The sequence below is a fragment of the Battus philenor genome, unplaced genomic scaffold, assembly GCF_028537555.1.
Source record: "Battus philenor isolate CCGP_79_NKW_IND1 unplaced genomic scaffold, ilBatPhil1.0.hap1 SCAF_17, whole genome shotgun sequence".
NCBI lineage: Eukaryota > Metazoa > Arthropoda > Insecta > Lepidoptera > Papilionidae > Battus > Battus philenor.
In genome coordinates this window covers 8,467,142-8,485,905 of record NW_027181679.1, presented here as the reverse complement: position 1 = coordinate 8,485,905, position 18,764 = coordinate 8,467,142, and the positions used below count along the sequence as shown (strand labels likewise).

The 18,764-nt window shown below is 33.6% G+C and overlaps 1 protein-coding gene across 1 annotated transcript; it reads left to right on the top strand.

Annotated features, from left to right (window-relative positions):
* Window positions 1-743: 743 nt before the first annotated feature.
* Window positions 744-17,615, top strand: alpha-Man-IIa (alpha-mannosidase 2). Its single transcript, XM_068762821.1, has 20 exons — window positions 744-1,084; window positions 1,164-1,436; window positions 1,701-1,848; window positions 2,619-2,793; window positions 3,117-3,418; window positions 3,806-3,891; window positions 4,681-4,781; window positions 5,437-5,614; window positions 6,459-6,643; window positions 7,463-7,636; window positions 8,200-8,464; window positions 9,524-9,696; window positions 10,118-10,336; window positions 11,027-11,204; window positions 12,151-12,309; window positions 13,477-13,629; window positions 14,907-15,026; window positions 15,574-15,765; window positions 16,509-16,622; window positions 17,001-17,615. Exons 1-20 carry the CDS (start codon window positions 953-955, stop codon window positions 17,157-17,159), a joined length of 3,486 nt encoding a protein of 1,161 aa, XP_068618922.1. The 5' UTR covers window positions 744-952; the 3' UTR covers window positions 17,160-17,615.
* Window positions 17,616-18,764: the final 1,149 nt, after the last annotated feature.

The following is an 18,764-nucleotide window of genomic DNA, read 5'->3' as shown; positions in this document are numbered from 1 at the left end:
TGTTAACAGATAACCGACTTCGAGTAACAGCTGAAGAGCAACACGAACATAACTTATGCACTGCGCGCCTGTAATAACGTTCCGTGATATTATTTCCCTAGATATTTTATAGACATGTAACTTTGACAACTACAAGCTTTTCGTAAAAACGTTTCATAAGGAAGTTATGGGGCCTACTTCACCCAATAGTCACTTATTCCATTCAAGATAGAGAACTTACGATGGCCCTAACGATTTCAGTGCCACATCTAGGTTTTAAGTAACGTGTAGTCATTATTAAACAAACAGCCTTGATACCATGGATAATCACATAAACGCCTTAAATAAGTTACGAATTTAATTGAACCTCTCTAATATTCCTAATCTGAAAGTAGAAAGTGTTTAAAGTTAATTTATGTAATAAAATTTTTGGTTTAATACTTTCTGAAAATACGGCGTTTATTAACTTTTGAATTCAAAACTTATAAGTTTTACATACGTCTCAATAGTAATTAGAAGTTTTCGATTATTTTTAACTATATTTAGTAATAAAAAGCTCGTCAAAAGTTTAATGCTAAGTTCCTAAAAAGTATATTTTAAGATATGCACACAATAAATATTTTCAAAGGTTTCATTGAAACCAAAATGTTTTATTTGTTGACACGTCAATATTTGACATATGTCAATTTTTTGATTATGTTGGCGACGAGTGCTTTTAGGCATTTAATGAAAATTTGCGATCAAATAATTAAGATTAAAACGAATTGTTCTACTGATTTAATAAGTTTATTAACTTTTTTCCACTAAATATTGCTTTAAAAGCATCGTTACAATGATAATTTATATCGATAAAAAATAAACAACTAGTTTCCGATAGAGTTCTGTAAAACTGGTTAATACACAAATATTTTTAAGTACTGCATGAGTTATTGATTTTTTTATTGTGTGTTAATTATATTTACCATTCATAAAAATGAGGATAAGAAGGCTGTCTGCAGTTTTTTGGGCGACTTGCATCATAGCATTTATTTTCATTCTGTATGTCGTCACTGATTTAAGTTTTAAATTACCGAGCATTAAGCCGGTTGTTGTCGATATAGATGATGTGAGTATAAATGTTCACATTTTTTATTTTATGTATATTATTATTGGGAGGGTGTGTAATTGTGGCCTCTTATTTGTAGAACAAGTGGACGTCGTTTGAATCAAAATTGCGACACTTAGAGAAAGAACTTTACCAACATCATGCTGTTGTGGGTGAAATTAAGACAGCTGTGGACCAAATTGTGGAGCAGTCACAAAAAGTTCAAGAGCAACCGAAAAAACTAAAAATTCCTAAAAAAGAAGTTAAAATCAGGGAATTCAAAGTTGTTGGTGATGAGCCACCCAGGATGAATATAAAGTTAAATACATCAAGCTGTCCTATCAATCAAGCAACATCTAAAACTGATATACAGGTATTTTTACCATAATCAATGTTTCACAAAGTTAATTAAAGGAATAAAATACCTTTATACAAAGAAAGGTTTATTAAAGGATATATGATTTTTGATACTTTGCAACCACAACTAGATTGCATAAAATATTTAATTATCAAACAATAAATCACCAATTTTTAAATGATAGTAATGTCCAAATTTTGATTTTCTTTTCAGAAGATCCAATGATTATTTATTTTTATTTGTGATCATTAATACCACTTCATTTTTAAATATTTTTAGATGCTGTCTATGTACGAGGGATTAATGTTTGATGACAAGGATGGTGGAGTTTGGAAGCAAGGATGGGACATAGAATACAAAGATGACCAATGGAATCAAAAGCACAAATTAAAAGTGTATATTGTACCTCATTCACATAATGATCCAGGTAGAATTACTCTATAATATTTTTTTTAAAGATTATTAGTTGTAAATGCTGTAGAAGTATTAATGTTTTTATCATTATTTTATTTATTACTTTATTTAAAAATTAATTTCTAATTTAATTATTAATGAATGGTTAACAAATTTCCTCCTTAATTCTTAATTTTCTTATAAAACTTTAGACTATTTATAATGATGCTGAAAACAAAGCTTTCTATCTATTTTACAGACAGATTATAACAGACGCTTAAACAAAAACTAACTAAAAGTTTTGGAATCTTATATAAAATTATTACTGAAAAAGCTTACAAAATGTCTAATTTCCCTAAGATACCAAACTGTATTTTTATCTAATCATTATTATTATCTTCAATAAAAACCCTGCATCATATATTTGGATTAGAAGAAAGATATAATTTACAACAATATAAATGCTACAGTTGCTATAATTTCTAAATATAAACATTTCTCATACTAAAATACAAATGTGATTGTATATTATATATTATTTCATTTTTAATATATATTTCATATTTTCTGATGCAAAAGATGTATATAATATTTTATATTTTTCATAAATTACTATGGATACATTTAGGCCACAATTATTGCTATAATCCTAAATTAATTATTTGTGATTATACTTAAAATAATAATATGTTTACTTTAATGAAATATCTTAGCAGAATCTCACAGGCGACTGCTAGATGATGACATAGTTTTAATTGTTAAAAGTTCTACTGTGTTTCTTGTCAACCTGTAAATATTTTATAGGGTGGATAAAAACTTTTGAGAACTACTACAAATCACAAACTAAAGCAATATTTACTAATATGGTGGAGAAGATGATTGAAGGAGTTGGCAGAAAATTTATATGGGCTGAAATAAGTTACCTTTCGCTCTGGTGGAACACCGATGCAACTGATAAAGAAAAATCTATATTTAGAAGGTTAGTAGCTTTTTCTTGAGTTTTATTTCAATTCCAAATTATTAATTGAAAATTAAAAAAAAAGTGTACATTACTTCATTATCATCACCATGTCGACCAACAGATGCACAGCTCTTCAATGACAAAGGTCTGGATCAAATAACTTCCCGTGACATTGACTATGACATTGGTCCACTTAGTGTGACAACTACTTAGGGCACATCTACCAGCTCTTGCCTGGCACTCAAATACCTTTCCGCTTCAAAGGCCATCAGATGCCTAAATACTTAATTTTATTTTATTACATGGCACATTTAAAAAAAACGTAATGGTTTGGCTTACAGTTTGTTGAAATCAGGTCAATTAGAAATTGTGACTGGAGGCTGGGTGATGAACGACGAGGCAAATTCTCATTGGATTTCTATTATACAACAACTCACAACTGGTCATCAATGGCTTTTGGATAATTTTGAATATATTCCAAAGAATACTTGGGCTATTGATCCGTTTGGTTACTCTAGTGCCCAGCCTTATTTATATAAGCTAGCCGGCTTTGAGAATTCTGTTATACAGAGAGTACACTACAGGGTGAAGAAAGAGTTGGCTCTGAACCGGCAGTTAGAGTTTAAATGGAGACAGATATGGGGCAAGTACTAATTTTCTTCTACATAATTTTTTATAACCTTATCACACAAACGCTTTATAAGATTTTGTTATATGTTTAGACATTTATAGGTTGCTAAAATTGTATTGCCAATAACACACTAGCAAAAGTTATTTTTAACTGAGCACCAGAAGAATATCACCAATTTATAATTTTTAAGTTATTATTTTAATACCGATTATTTAATATAAACAGACTTGTTAACTCAATGAAAACAAATGTAAATAAAAATTTAATTATTTTTAACAATCACCTATATACTGATCATGAAAAATTCACATGTTTTTGTCATTAAACTACTCTATAATACAATCAAGTTCAATCAGATTAATGGAGGTTATGTAATTTAATTACAGTTTTATCTTTCAGATGGTAATGGTAAAACTGACATGTTTACCCATATGATGCCCTTTTACTCTTATGATGTTCCACATTCTTGTGGACCGGATCCCAAGGTAATAAATATGTAAATTAAATGTATATATTTTGTATTACATATTTGAATAAATATATAGCTCAATAAAGTCCCTTCCAGCAGTTGCTTATGATGTGTTGCTTATAATGTGTAAAAAAAGATGAATTATAATGTATTTCATCTCAATTTTATTATTAAGAATATGTTAAGGATTATTAATGCATTAATGCAATTTTAATACTTTAAGTACAAAAGAGATCCGCGCTAAAATATTTATTCAGGTAATTTAATATTACTTACACAGATTTTTTAAGAATGAACTTTGTAGGATGCTTAATAATAAAGATAATTATCAATAAAAAATTCATGTATATAAATATAACCTCAGATTTTATACTCAACACTGTATAACTGTGGATAAGTGTACTTCTGGTGCTTTTTCCTTTTCCATTTCCCTTTCTCTTTCTCATACTACACACCTCTTTAAATATTGTTATATGTGGTACCAACCTCACGAAAAATGGGTTGGTGCTATTTCTTAACCATCTTGCCGCCACTGCGCGCTTATTGGTCAAATCTAATAACGAATTTCCCTGGTTTCATGTTACACATTTCTGTCCCTTTTCACGAAATTAATTTCACAAAAATTATATATCGAGATGAAAGATGTAACATATAAAAAAAAACTGAAGTCAAGCAAAAGTTTTAATAATCCCATCCTGAAAGGTTCTTTAATTTCGTCATTTACATTAAATATTATCACAAATATTTAGAATAGATGGAAAAGTTTAGATTAAAAATTAACAAATCAATATCTCTCTGTCTTTAGATATGCTGTCAGTTTGATTTCAAGAGGCTGCCAGGCAATGGTGTGACATGTCCTTGGGGCGTGGCACCAAGAAAAATTATACAGAAAAATGTGGAGGAAAGGTAGTACATTTCATTTATTTTTATTTCTTTGTTATCATTAATATTCCTTGAAAATAGTAATGTATGTATCATTTAACATAGTAAATAGTAGTGTATGTAATATTACTATTATTAAGATACAAACTTCTTAAATTTAGTTTACTTACTTTATAACTTTACTGTTAGTTACACTTATTTTGTAAAATGCATACACTCTATGAGTAGCGGTTATATTAGATATTTTTTTACGCAGTATTCGCCATTGTTACAAATCAGCACATTTGTCAGAAAAAAGCTTTTACACCATTTTCCAATCACACAGATATAAGTGATCATTTTGAAATCTGTTGTATTAATTTATTTTTTCTATTAGAATGGGATAGGCCAAAAACTTTTGGCAGTACAAAGTCTGCAGTGACCTGTTTGTCTACCTATTATTCATTTATTATTATTTATTTAAACTATTGATATTTTTTCATAGGGTGTACTATATTAATAGTTAATAGTTATACTACGTTAATAGTTTTAAAAGGTATAATCCATCATCCTGTATATCTTATTACTATCACATATATATACACAGTATCATTTTTATCTAGATTTTTAATTTTATTTTGTTAATCAATAGCTACAGATAATACAAAGATAGAGATAAATATTTTTGTATTTTTGTTAGAGCATTTCTGCTGTTAGACCAATGGCGCAAGAAGGCTCAACTGTACCGTAGCAATGTACTGATGTTTCCTCTGGGTGACGATTTTCGCTACGACCGCGGCAACGAATGGGACAATCAGTTCCAAAACTACGATGCCATCATTGACTACATAAACAGCAAGGATTCTTGGAACGCTGAGGTAGAAAACATTCAATAGATAAACAAGCAATATCTGTTGCTTGTGCGGGCACTTATGCAACAGACGAACCTTTATTTACTTTATTAATATTAATAAAAATGCTTAAGAGTTATCAGCTATTTTAAGCAATAAAATATTCACTGCTGGACATAAAAACCCTCAGATTGAAGTAAATCTATACAATAAATAAAATTGGAGTGTCTTGTAATACTTAAGCAGCTTTTTACTGTTATATACATGGTACATATACCAAAATAACACTTTTTAAAGTTTTCATCTGTCTGTCTGTTCGTTTTGAGTAATATCTAAGATGACTAGACCAATTTTGACGGGACTTAAACTGGCAGGTAGCTGATGTAATAAAGAGTAACTTAGTTACTTTTAAGTTAGAAAAAAATCTTAAACGAATAAAAATTAAATAAAGTAAATCATTTTTGTTAAATTTCACGTGGACAAAGTCGGAAATAGCTAGTATTAAATAAATACTCGAGAAGCAACAGTCTGAATGTATGTTAAAATATTAGGGGGACCGGAAAGTAATGTGTCTGTCGACATATTTTACAGAAAATCCGATTGATTTTTACCGCTCCGGCAATTAAAATTTGTATACTAGTTGGCAAATGTTGTTAATAACGAAGGTGAATATATTGTTAATTGAATAATCGTGTGAATATAACTAGACAGCGACGTTACGTTCCGGTCCTCCTAATATGTTATTTATTTCATATCATCTAAAACTAGAAAACAACAGAACACGAGACTAGTAATTCATGGCTGGAATTGTACCATGGATTCTTTCATTTCTGTTACAAATGGTATATTAAAATAAAAAATAAATTTATAGGTGCAATTTGGTACACTCGAAGATTATTTTAAAGCCCTGCATGAAGAAGTGAAAATGACCGATTTCCCGGTTCTATCTGGCGACTTCTTCACGTATGCGGACAGGAATCAACACTATTGGAGCGGTTATTACACTTCCAGGCCTTTCTATAAGAACATGGATAGAATACTGATGGCATATGTCAGGTTGGTAATCAAAGTGTGATTATATTGTTTCTCTCTATACACCAACATTTAAATTTAATGTTTAATGTCTTGTTAATCATTGTTTAACATTATTTGAGTTGTTTGATATAAACGGCGATTAATCACCGATTAATGGAAGATCATATGAAAATCGAGTTTCCCGTAACGTTTTTTGTTTTTTTGATCAATAACTTTGATTGGGTGGGAATTAAATATTGTCTTTGTACTGAATACATTAATTGTTTATAAAAATACTGATTGTAATGACCATTTTACAATCTACTTGTAGTGGTTTTTAAATTGTGAAAGTACTACTAATACCTGATACTAACATGGCTTTCAAGTCAAAGAGTCTTAAATAAATTTTATTATTTGGTCATTTTAGCCATGGGGTGTCCACTGATGGGATTTCAACGTTTATTATTATTTCGTCGTCGTTGTTTCAACCATAGACGCCCTCTGCAAGGTATAAGCACCTCCAAAGGAGCCTTAAAGAGTAGAGTAAACAGGTTTCTTTTAGATGCGCGTGTACCACCATCGTCTTCTACAAAGGAACTATGAGGGATATATCATAATCGACAATCTATGCTGGTGTTTTTTAATATAATTATACGCAAAAGCCGCTGCTGTCCATTCCCTTGAACTTTTTTTGTGAGCAGCGCAAACCTTTATAATTATAATGCACAAAGTATTAATTATATAAGATCGTAATCCGAGTATAGAACTCGCGATCTACGATCCAAAGTCTCAGTCCTCTATCGCTGGGCTACCACTGCTGATTATTATTATTAAATTAAATATAATCTCTCTTTTTTACAGAGCAGCTGAAATAATTACAGCACAAGCGTGCTCCAGCCAGGCGGTCACTTACATCATGTCCTTACAGCTAAGAGATAGAGTGGAACTTGCCAGACGTGCACTCTCTCTGTTTCAGCATCACGACGGTGTCACTGGCACTTCACGGGATGAAGTAAGAGAGGATTACGCTAAAAAGTGAGTATTAAACATTGTCATCATAGAGTTGCTGGTTTCAAAACAAAAAATAAATACATGATAAAAATAATCAGTTATTAATACAATATGTTCTGTTACTGCGAAATATCTCATTGGATAGTGATAACGAGGTAAAGATGTCTTTATATGCAAGCAAAATTGTTATTTGAAATCTATTGTTTTTACGGTGCTTTTCTTGTTCGCAGTCTTTTTTTTATTTCTTTTACTTTTTCTATTTCATTTAATTTTTATAACAAAACATTAGTGTGCAATTATTACTGTGTTCATTTCTGTGGCACTAACGCCTTCATAAATTATTGCAATATTATGACTAGGATTTTTATTGATAATCCCCTTATAACAGTTGATTAACTAAAGGCTGAAATTTATAAAAACATTAAGTACCCGTATTGAGTAATAGGACATTCATTCCTTGTTTAGGTAGAAGCTGCTTCCAAACGGTCATATGGGAAATATTTGTTAAAGGCCCATGTTCAGTAGGTGATGACAGCTGAAATGACGGTGATGAACGCCAAGAATGAATTTATAATACAAAATTTCAGAATGTTGACAGCAATCAAATATAGCCAGTCAGCGATCCAGCAAGCAGCTTACTTCCTACTAAAGCAGCCGCCAATATTGGAACAAACGCAGGAAGATATTTACTTCGACGTTGATGACATCTGGCGTAAACACGATGAGATACCTTCTAGGATCACCATTGCCCTGGACGCCGTATCACCGTCTAGAAGACTCGTGCTATACAACGCATTGGCTTTTAAGAGACAAGAGATAATTACTGTTCTGGTTTCTACACCCCATGTAGAGGTAAAAAAATAATCCATTATATACAATACATTATTTAAATCGCATCTGAAGTATATTTTTCAAATATAGGGATTCGATGTTGCCATCTAACCTATCTGCAAAGAATTCAAAATAAAATAATTAAAAGGAAAATTATAAAATTGTTCAAAAAATAAAATATAATTATTACTGGGTTTGAATTTAATTTGTCACTAATAAAGTTTAAAATAATAAATACTCATTAACTTTGGCTTTTATGACAATTAACCAACTTAAAGTTTAGTTGATGGTGATGTGTTACGTCATTTGCTGCTATTACTCGCCGTAAGGGCGGCGTTGCTAGTTCTCCCACTAGGTAGACCGAAAAGATAGTTAAAGTTTACTGGAAGTCTCTGGCGCGGGCTGTGTAAGTGCGGACATCGTAGAGATATTTTGAGAGGGCTTTGCCCTGCAGTGGGCGACTATCGACTGATATGATGATGGCATATCGCTACAGCTACTCAATAGTACTTCTTACTCAATAGAATAAAAGTTGAATTAATATAGGTTCCAGCAGCAGATTTACATAAATAAAGAATCAAATTAAAGTATAATTAATTGTCGGTATCAACACAAGATAATAAAATAAAAAAACAAAGGAAAACAATGGATTGTGATAAATGTAACATCGGTGATAGAAATAAAAATTAAAACTTTGAAATGAGAAATATTGTGATATACTGTAATAAAAACCCTGTACTGTGATAATTGAAGAGAAGACGAGAGGCGACGCAAAGAAGGAAATTAAGACTTAGACTTGAGAATGTACGATTTTGTGACGTATGATAGAAAATGAATGAATGATAATATGAAGACCGATAGAAGAGAATGACAATAAAAAGGAATGTGAGATATTAATTAAAGACAAAAAATTCCTGTTTCCAAAAAAAAAAAGGGTGTACAGATGTTCTCAATAACGGGAGCCATAAGATAAAAAATCAAATAATTCATAATAAATTTACTTTGCAACTGTTGTTGTTGCAAATGTTCGTCTAGGTGAATTCCCCAAAACCTAATGCAATACTATTTGTTCATTTGTAGGTGTTCGACCCAGAAGGCAACCCAATGATGGCACAGATTTCGCCAGTGGTAGCCGGAGAGAAGCGGCTCGGGTTCGCTGCCAATAAATTCCAGCTGTCGTTCCCAGTAACTGTCGATCCACTCTCCCTCACCATCTACACCGTATCGCTGAGGGACAGCATGAGTATTAACAAGTAATATCATCTAATCAATGATTTTCAATCAATTAAATTTTTTAATCACCACAAATTGAGAATTTGTTGCACATTTGAATTGAATTTTGCCAAGTAGTGATGGAGGTGGTTTCTTCATCTTTGAATCGAATAGAATGTATGAAAATATCTGTCTAAACGTCAATGATATTGTTAATAAAAAACTAAAATTAATTTTAACTCGGCTTTTGTGTGGCTTGTCGAATCCTGACTGAAAAAATAAATGAATGTATTAATAGCATATTGTGATCATTAATTTTGTGATATCTACACTGATTAATGTAGCTGTTATATGAGTATGTATAATTCATTCTTCTTTAATTTTTTATTTATGTTTATTTTTATTTATTGTTTATTTATGGAAGTAAACAAATAAAGAACCATAAATGTAATTTTAACAAAGGTACACGTCTTACTCGCGAGTAAGGATCTACAATGCAGACTACTGGAACGTTGACTTGCCGAAAATGTTCGCGATCGACCAACCGACGGAGCGGCTGTCTGAGGACGTCACTATCAGAGCTGGCGACAGCTCGCGGGTGGTGGCCAATATGAACGGACTTATAAAGGCCATCGTGTCACCGGATGGCTCTACTATGCCGGTGCATATGGACTTTGTGCAGTAAGTTTACTATTACTAATTTGTTATTAGTGGTTGTTGTTCCAGTTGGAACTCTAGTATAGCATGGCATATAGCATGCATCTTACCTACTTGCTGGACGGGCGCAGTTATAAAGGCGTGCCATAAAATTTTCAAAAGCAGAAATGTCTGGAGAATAACGGCATCTGAGATTGACACGATTGGCCACGACCCTCAATCATGAGAAGACGGTTGAGAAAAAGTAGAATAGCTCGCGCACTTCAAGTACGCTCTAAAAACCAGGACGATGCTTACCACATTAGCAAATTACAATAGTTATCGAAACCGCTGTACCGCGGCTAAGGAACGTGCGGCGAGGTGGGGACCGGAGAAAATGAGACGTGAGCGCCGTAGCCACGAGTGTTGACGGTGGGCTGACGGGATGGAACAGCCGATACTCTTCCTCCCTTACTCTCCCATGTCGTTCACATACCTAGGGAGAGGTACAGCGGTTTCGGTAGCATTATATACGAACGGAGGTGATGAGAGATGACAGGACGACGCCTCGCGACTTTTCGCTTTACCACTTTTGTGTTAGTATGTCCTTACCGTTATTAATATTACAATTGCGTTGTTGATTTTTATTATTGTCTTTATAATTAAAAAAAAATCTTTTATGAATAAACTATTAACAGCAATGCCAGTTGTGATTGAGATTATGTTTGTTCGCAGGTACGACAGCCAACGGGGATTGGACAATAACAGCGGGGCATACCTGTTCATTCCTTCGGGCCCCGCAGAGCTTTTCAAACCCGAACCTTTCCCCGAGATGGTCATTACCGAGGGTCCGTACAAGGCGTCCCTGTACACTGCCCTCGTCAGTCCCAAAGCTGCCGAGATTATGCTTGCTGTAAGCTATGCTTTGACAATAGTTCATCGTCATCGTCATTTCAACTGTGGAATGTCCACTGTTGGACGTAAGCCTGTATATTTTCGTGGGTCAATATTATTTTCCAAAACAGTACGATAATTATTTACCTAAATCTTTTATCTGAAAACGCACTGACACAAAAAATATGGACTTAACATTCCAGATTAAACGTGATCTCTTACAATAAGTAACAAAAAAAGCTTTTTTCCTCTAACCTCCATTTTTATACCATAAGGTAACAATTTGAATAAGTTTCTATGGAGATCGTCCAATCAACCAATAGTACGTCAAACATTAATCCCTAGTGCTATCTCGCTCGCACATTACCTATCACACACAGACCTGTGCGGGTTCACTCACCCGCTAGTTGTACTACGCAAACCGTAATGTAGTGGCAAAATAAAAGCAAAAGAAGCTTAGGAACAAGCCAGAAAAGAATCAAGAACCAAATCGATTAGCAACATTGAATTCTGTGTTTCTTATACGTTCGACGAATTTTTACTTAAGGACCCATTTCCTACAAGTCTATTAAGCCGGAATGGTAATATTCTACCAGACAGCGCATACTAGTCGTTTACAAATCTTAGCCATCCTGTGAAATGATGTGGTTTGTCAGATCACACCGGAGTATGCTCGGCGTGGCCTTACAATTGTAAATATAGTCCTGTTTGCACAGTTCACCCCGTAGCATCCTGTCTCAATAAATTTATTTAAATGCTACAGAATAAATTTGATACATTCTACTTTATGGACATAATGAACGTCCTTTTATAAAAAATAATCATTTACTATTCCGTCTTTTCGGTAGCCTTTAGTTGTTATCACGACGGTTTTTTTATAATAATAATACTGCATTTCTTTCTTTTGAAAAAGCCATTGTTTTGAAAAAAGAAAAATGTTTACGAGTGTTATTTTTTAATTTTAGATCAGCGTATACAACAATCCGTCGTTGCCGCAAGGCGAAGTGGAGATCTCCAACACTTTCCTCATCGACCCTCAGGCCGACGATTACGAGCTCGGCATAAGATTCTCGACTGGTATCAAAAATGGCGACGTCTTTTACACCGATCTTAATGGAATGCAAGTATGTATACCATATCTACCGCTAAACGTTACTATGGAACTAGTACTGTTTACGCTATACCATTATTTCAGCCGTGGGACGTTCAATGGTGGGCATTATACTGCTAAGTAAGAAAAGGACCAATATTTTGCCACTTCCGCACATGCAGTGGTGGTCGTGAAACAAAGTGTACCGCCCACCAGCCCGCTGATAAATGCGTATGCGGCAAACAATGCGAATTACACAACTGCCATCGTCAAATCACTCAACACGTGTTTCACCCCTCCACGGGGCGTCTTAAGGAGTTATGTTACACCGATTAGTGCCAAACACAGAGAACACTCCGCACTGCATGTGCGGAAGCGGGTAAATATTGGTCCTTTTCTTACTTAGGACGGAATTTCGTAAGGTAACGCCTGATTCCATTAAATATTATACTGCTGGGCCTTCCCCGTAGATGTCTTTACCGGTTTAAATCCGTCTGCATCCTTCGTCTTTCCAAGACTTTACTGAAATCTGATATAAGAATAAGAATATTTTTGACTGCTTTCTTTGCTTTTACTCTGAATTTTATAAAAGCAAATTGAAGTTTTTACCTTATTTGGTTGAGCCGTTTTCCTCGAGTTTTACGCTACACATTTGGCGGTTATTATTTATGCAGATTATTATTAGGACCTTGAATAAGTTCTCACTGTTTTTTGAAAGATGGCGTTGCGACACTCTGTGCCTGGAATTTCGTACCTTAACAAATCACCAAAGTAGTGCTATATGTAACCTCAAATTATAGTAGAATAGAGTTTACCACAGTGTCAACTACATATTTATTTGCCTTTTGTGAAAATGTGTACTTTTGTGCCAAATAAAGTGTTTTTGCGGGGAATTTTATTGCACTGCTTTATTCAGAAAAAATCTGCAGCAGAAGCACACAGAATTCTCGTTGAGACATATGGTGACAATGCTTTGTCGAATACAATGTGCAGAGACTGGTTTAGGCGCTTCAAAAGTAATGATTTTGATCCTGAAGACAAAGAGCGTTCTGGAGCACCGACAAAATTTTTTTTGATAAAAATAATAAAATGTAAATATAGTATTTGTATTGAATGTTGTACATATCTTAAATAAGCTAGAAATTTTAATTATATTATTATTTTGTGTGCTTTTCTAAATAAATAAACACCGTATGTTTAGATGACTAAGCGCCGGTATTTCGATAAGCTGCCTTTACAAGCGAACTTCTACCCGCTACCCGCCGCCGCTTACATCGAAGACGAGCGTGCCCGCCTCACGCTGCTCACCTCTACGCCATTGGGAGCGGCCGCGTTGCAGCCCGGACAGATAGAGGTATCGACAAACGTTTTGTTTTCAGTTTATCTGCTGCCAATTGATTTATGGTACACCCTATCCAAAACTTAGTGGTTTCAAAATTAAAATTAATTCTAGAAAATTATCTGCAGACTTTGTACTGGTATGTCCAATTCGAATATAAAAAAATAATTAATGTAACCTATTTCAGACTGATCACTTTATACAGGTTGACTAGAAGTAAGTGTATAGCCTTTAAAACATACATTTTTTAGACAAATGAGAGACTTTTTATCTTTTATACCTATTAACAAACACGTACCGGGTGTTTGGTTATAGGTCATCACCCATATGATTTACTAACATATATTAATTTTTTCTCAGTTAGTTATTATTGTAATTTTGAAAAATAAAGGATCTTAACGACAGTCGTAACTTTAATAATGGAACCTTGACCTTGTATTCTTACTTACTCTCACTTTGTTTTCTACTTTAAATCAATTATAGTTTTGACGTGAACGTAAAAATAAGAATGCTAAACAAGAATTGCCGAATTAGATAGACACCAGTATCAAAGCTACTATGAAATAACATATCTCAAATTAAAATAAAGTCGTATGAGGTCCAAACATGCCCTGATCTGCCCGTGACTTATTCAGTTGTCTGTTTTGTGATCTCTTGCTTGACCATGGAGTTTTATTAAATATGTTATGTTCCTGCATTATCCGGGGTACAGAAAGGTACTCCTGTACCCACCTTTCTGTACTGTACCTACTGTGACCCCAAAAACCAAGGCATCATCGCTGCCGCAAAGCAATAACGACAACTGTCCCTTTTCGCTACGAAAGCGAAATTCCATATTCCGTTCTCTGTCCCGCAGCCCGGCTACTGTCCAGTAAAGACTTATTTATTTTATTCAGACCACCTTCTTTAGTCAAGCCCTTCACTGTGGGCGTTTATGTATATATAGTCCTTAGCTTTTGAACAGACAACGACTACCGAAGCGAAATGGAAAGTGAGAAGTAGAAAGGAATCTTTTGCAAGTATAATTGGAATTATGGGGTCTATTATTTATAGATGCATGCATGCATGTCTCTAGGTATTGAATGTTTTAAGACGTTCACACAAAAACGGGTAGGTTAGTGTGTGAGCCGGTTGTTGGCATGGCTGCGATTATAACGGACGGCTGGGCGTGAGCGCGACTGCCGCCATCTATCGCAACGTGCATAAATACAAAAGGAATCGTGGGTTCACAAGGAACTATTTTTGACGTATAGTAGTAAAACGTGGGAAAATCAATACATTGATATTTTCAGGTGATGCAAGACAGACGGCTGACTAGAGACGATAACCGAGGCATGAACCAAGGCGTGCTGGATAATGTGAGAACGCGGCACACATTTAAACTGATAGTGGAAGCCGCTGTCCCGTGTCAGGTGAGCTGCTCCTGCTTCTTTTCAGCCGATTGACGCCCGCTGCGAGGCATTGTCATCCTACAAAGATTAGTCGTTTGCTTCTCGCATCAAGCGACTTTTCGCAACTTTAACTATGTCATCGGTCCACCTATTAGGGAGTCTACCTGCGCGGTCTACCAGCTGTTGGTCGCAAATTGCCACTGCCACTTCAGACGAGAATTTTTTCGAGTTACGTCGGTAACCTTGGTAACGTAATAAACATGCACGTTTGATATCAAGTACCGATGAATAGTTGCAAAATAGATTTTTATTCCTTATTTTATTTTGTATATTTACATGGGTTGTACCTGTACGTAGGCTCCCTTTTTTCGTGATAAAAATATATTGATTTTTTATTTATAAACTCTTATGTGTTATTAATTTTTTGTTCCATTTTCGAAAAAATATTTAGTTTTTTTCATTTTCGTAATAAGTAAAGTTTAGAATTTTTTAATACAATTAATTCTAGTTGTATTTAAAAATTCTGAACGTTGATTAATCTTGAGTTAACATTTGTATTCGTCGGTAGCGAGCGTTCGCGGATCGGCCTAGCGGGCAGCTGACGCTGGGGGCGCACGTGTCCCAGCAGATGTTCCTGCAGCCGCTGATCATCATGCACTACACGGCCAATGAGAACACACCACGCCCGCTCTACTCCAGGTCCGGCGTCAACACGGCTGACCTAGTACTCGCTGTGTTCCACGGACACGTCTCCGCTAAGGTACGCAAAGTTCACCGCACAGTTTTGTACTCTGGAAAACACTAGGAACTCATATATGTAAATATATATATATATATATATATATATATATATATATATATATATATATATATATGCACATATATATATATACATATATATGCATACTCATGTGTATATATATATATATATATACGTATGTGTGTGTATATATCTAATATATAAAATTCTCGTGTCACGGTGTTCGAACTTGAACTCCTCCTAAACGGCTTGACCGACTTTTACCAAATTTTATATGCGTATTCAGTAGATCTGAGAATCGGCTACTATCTATTTTTCACACCCCTAAGTGATAAGAGTGGTCCACCCCTAAATTATTTTTTTTTAGACAATTTTTTTGGTTTTTATTTTATTATGATACAGCATACAAAAATACATACAACCTTAAATTTTCACCCCTCTACGATCAACCCTTATTTTTTTTTGTTAATTAAAACCCTATTTTTTTGCAAAACAACGTTTGCGGGAATAGCTAGTATATGTACGAGTATAAGCAGAAACTGACTCATATTCTAACATAGAACTTTGTCTAATCTAAATTAGAGAAATTTCTGTCCAAAACTCGGTGAATATAACAAACCTGAAGTGTAAAAGGAGGGTTTCTTTCTTGTCGATAGCTTGTGTTGCGATCGAAGTATATTGCGCGAATATTGATAAGAACATTTAAAAATATGATGATTGAAATGATATTGATTCTTTCGCAGGATAAGGATGGCAAGTTGATGCATGGCATGGGCGTTACCATGCAACGTGTTCACTTAGACACGTGCTACGGGAACAAGTCCGTCGCCGCGTCGTATCCAGTAGGGGACGGTCAGGTATGAACATGTTAAATATATGCTTGTATATGAGAAGCTTATAGTTACAAAACTTAAAACTGATTTCAATTGCAATTTGCTAATCTGCATCACGGGATTACAAATTGTTCTACCACAAACATTGAATAATGCTTTAAAAATACTGTGATGAAAAAGTAAGGTCAGTTTTTTTTTATAAAAAGTAAATACTTTATATAAAACCAATTTCATGCCATACAAAGTAATGTGCGTCAGATAAGACGCCTTCTTTCAATAATTGTGTGTTTGTGACTATCTTTGACTGTCTGTAAATTTCTGTAATTAGTCTTTGGGAAAGGACTCTAAATTATGATAATGATAAGTGTATTACGTGATAATATACTGTAAATTTCTTTGCAGGTTCGTCTGTCCGACATGTTGGAGATACCATCCGACCGTGTCTATGACAGCTCGCTGACATTTGTGAAAGTCCGGGAGCTCGTGCCCGACAGTGTGGTCACCCTGTGCCCCATGGAGATACGTTCAGTGTTCATCAACCAAACATTGAGGCACGGCTGAGTAATACATACATGTATGTAGTATGCTTGACTATTGTTTTTAAAGCTCTGTATGTTTGAAAGACAATTTTATTTGTACAAAATTTTGCTGTGTGGACTTAGCAAAGGACTAAAATAAAGTATTCGTTACTTGATTGGATCAAAACGTTACTGACTTTGAAATAACAAGACATTAAAAGTGTGTCTTAATAAATAAAAATATATTGAATTATATATCACGGCAAGTGAAACCACACGGAAATTACTTTTTTGTAGTGTTAATTGTTTTGAAATGCAATGTTATATTGAATTACTTAAGTTTTGACGATTGACGAACAGAAACTTTTTGTTAGTAAATATAAAATTTTGGTTGAATGATAATCCGCAAGCCCATGCTGTGAGCAGCTTGTTGGGTAGCGGGGATAAATTCTATAAAATATTATTCTCTAAAATTTAACATTATAAAGTTTTTACCATATTCGGTAAATTTAGGAAGTCACTTCTGGGACTTGTACGTTTTCCGGTAAACTGAACATCAAGCCAGAAACTGACGATAGGACAGATAGTGGCTAACCCCAATAGAAAATATAATCTAAAACTGTTTAGGTACTTATTTCAAGGTATTAAGGTGAACAGTAATAAAATATGCTTTGATATAAATAATCACAATACGGTACAATCTTTAATTATTTACCACAATGATAATTTGACAAAATAATTACTACACAACATTAAAATTACACTTTCAAAATAGGCGCCAATTTGCTTTGAAAATAGTTTGTTAATGATGACATTTAGTGAAAGACCTTCATTTTTTCTTATGCACATGAATATGCCTCTATAATAAGAGATTCAAACTACATGTTTTATTTACTAATTTTTAATGAATTACATTTGAATTAATAATTATTTGTCAACATTTCAATTCAGTTTTTGTAATTTTAATTATTTATTATATTAAATTTATGACAGTAACATGAAAATGTTCATCAAAATTTAATTGTCTCATCTAAGTTTTTAAAATTATTCAATGGCCATTTAAAGATCTAAAACAATGAATAAATTTCAACTTATCGAGTTTGATTGAAATCAATAAGTTCATTGTGATAAATTAAGAACATTTCAATTAGCATCCAATTTTGTTATCTTTAATTCTGTGTTCATTTTCATATTTTCAAGCTTTTTATTTTACGAGTTTTTCATACTTACAAAATTCATTATAAACTGGTTAGTAATAAATGTATAATGAGTTGCTTTTCAGTAGTTTTGTTCATGTAAAACCAGGCTTTAATAGACATCTTACCTCTATTTTTTTATTCCTGTACCTCTTTCTTTTGATAATATTCAAGTTACTGTGCAATTTTTATTATATCTGGATGATTGAGTTATATGCGTCCATATGCTAATTTTCGAGGTATTCTTGCCTGAATACTATTGTATAATATTCCCTGGATTTTCGTGTTCTTTATATTTTATCCGCGATAATTCCTAACTAGTTTGAAGTATAGCAAATGAAAATGGTTTCTTAAAATAATGTTCGTACGTTTCTTAAAATTTTCTACTTTTTAATAATAATTAAATAATAAAAATAGTACTAAATTTTGGTTGGACATTAATAATTAAACTA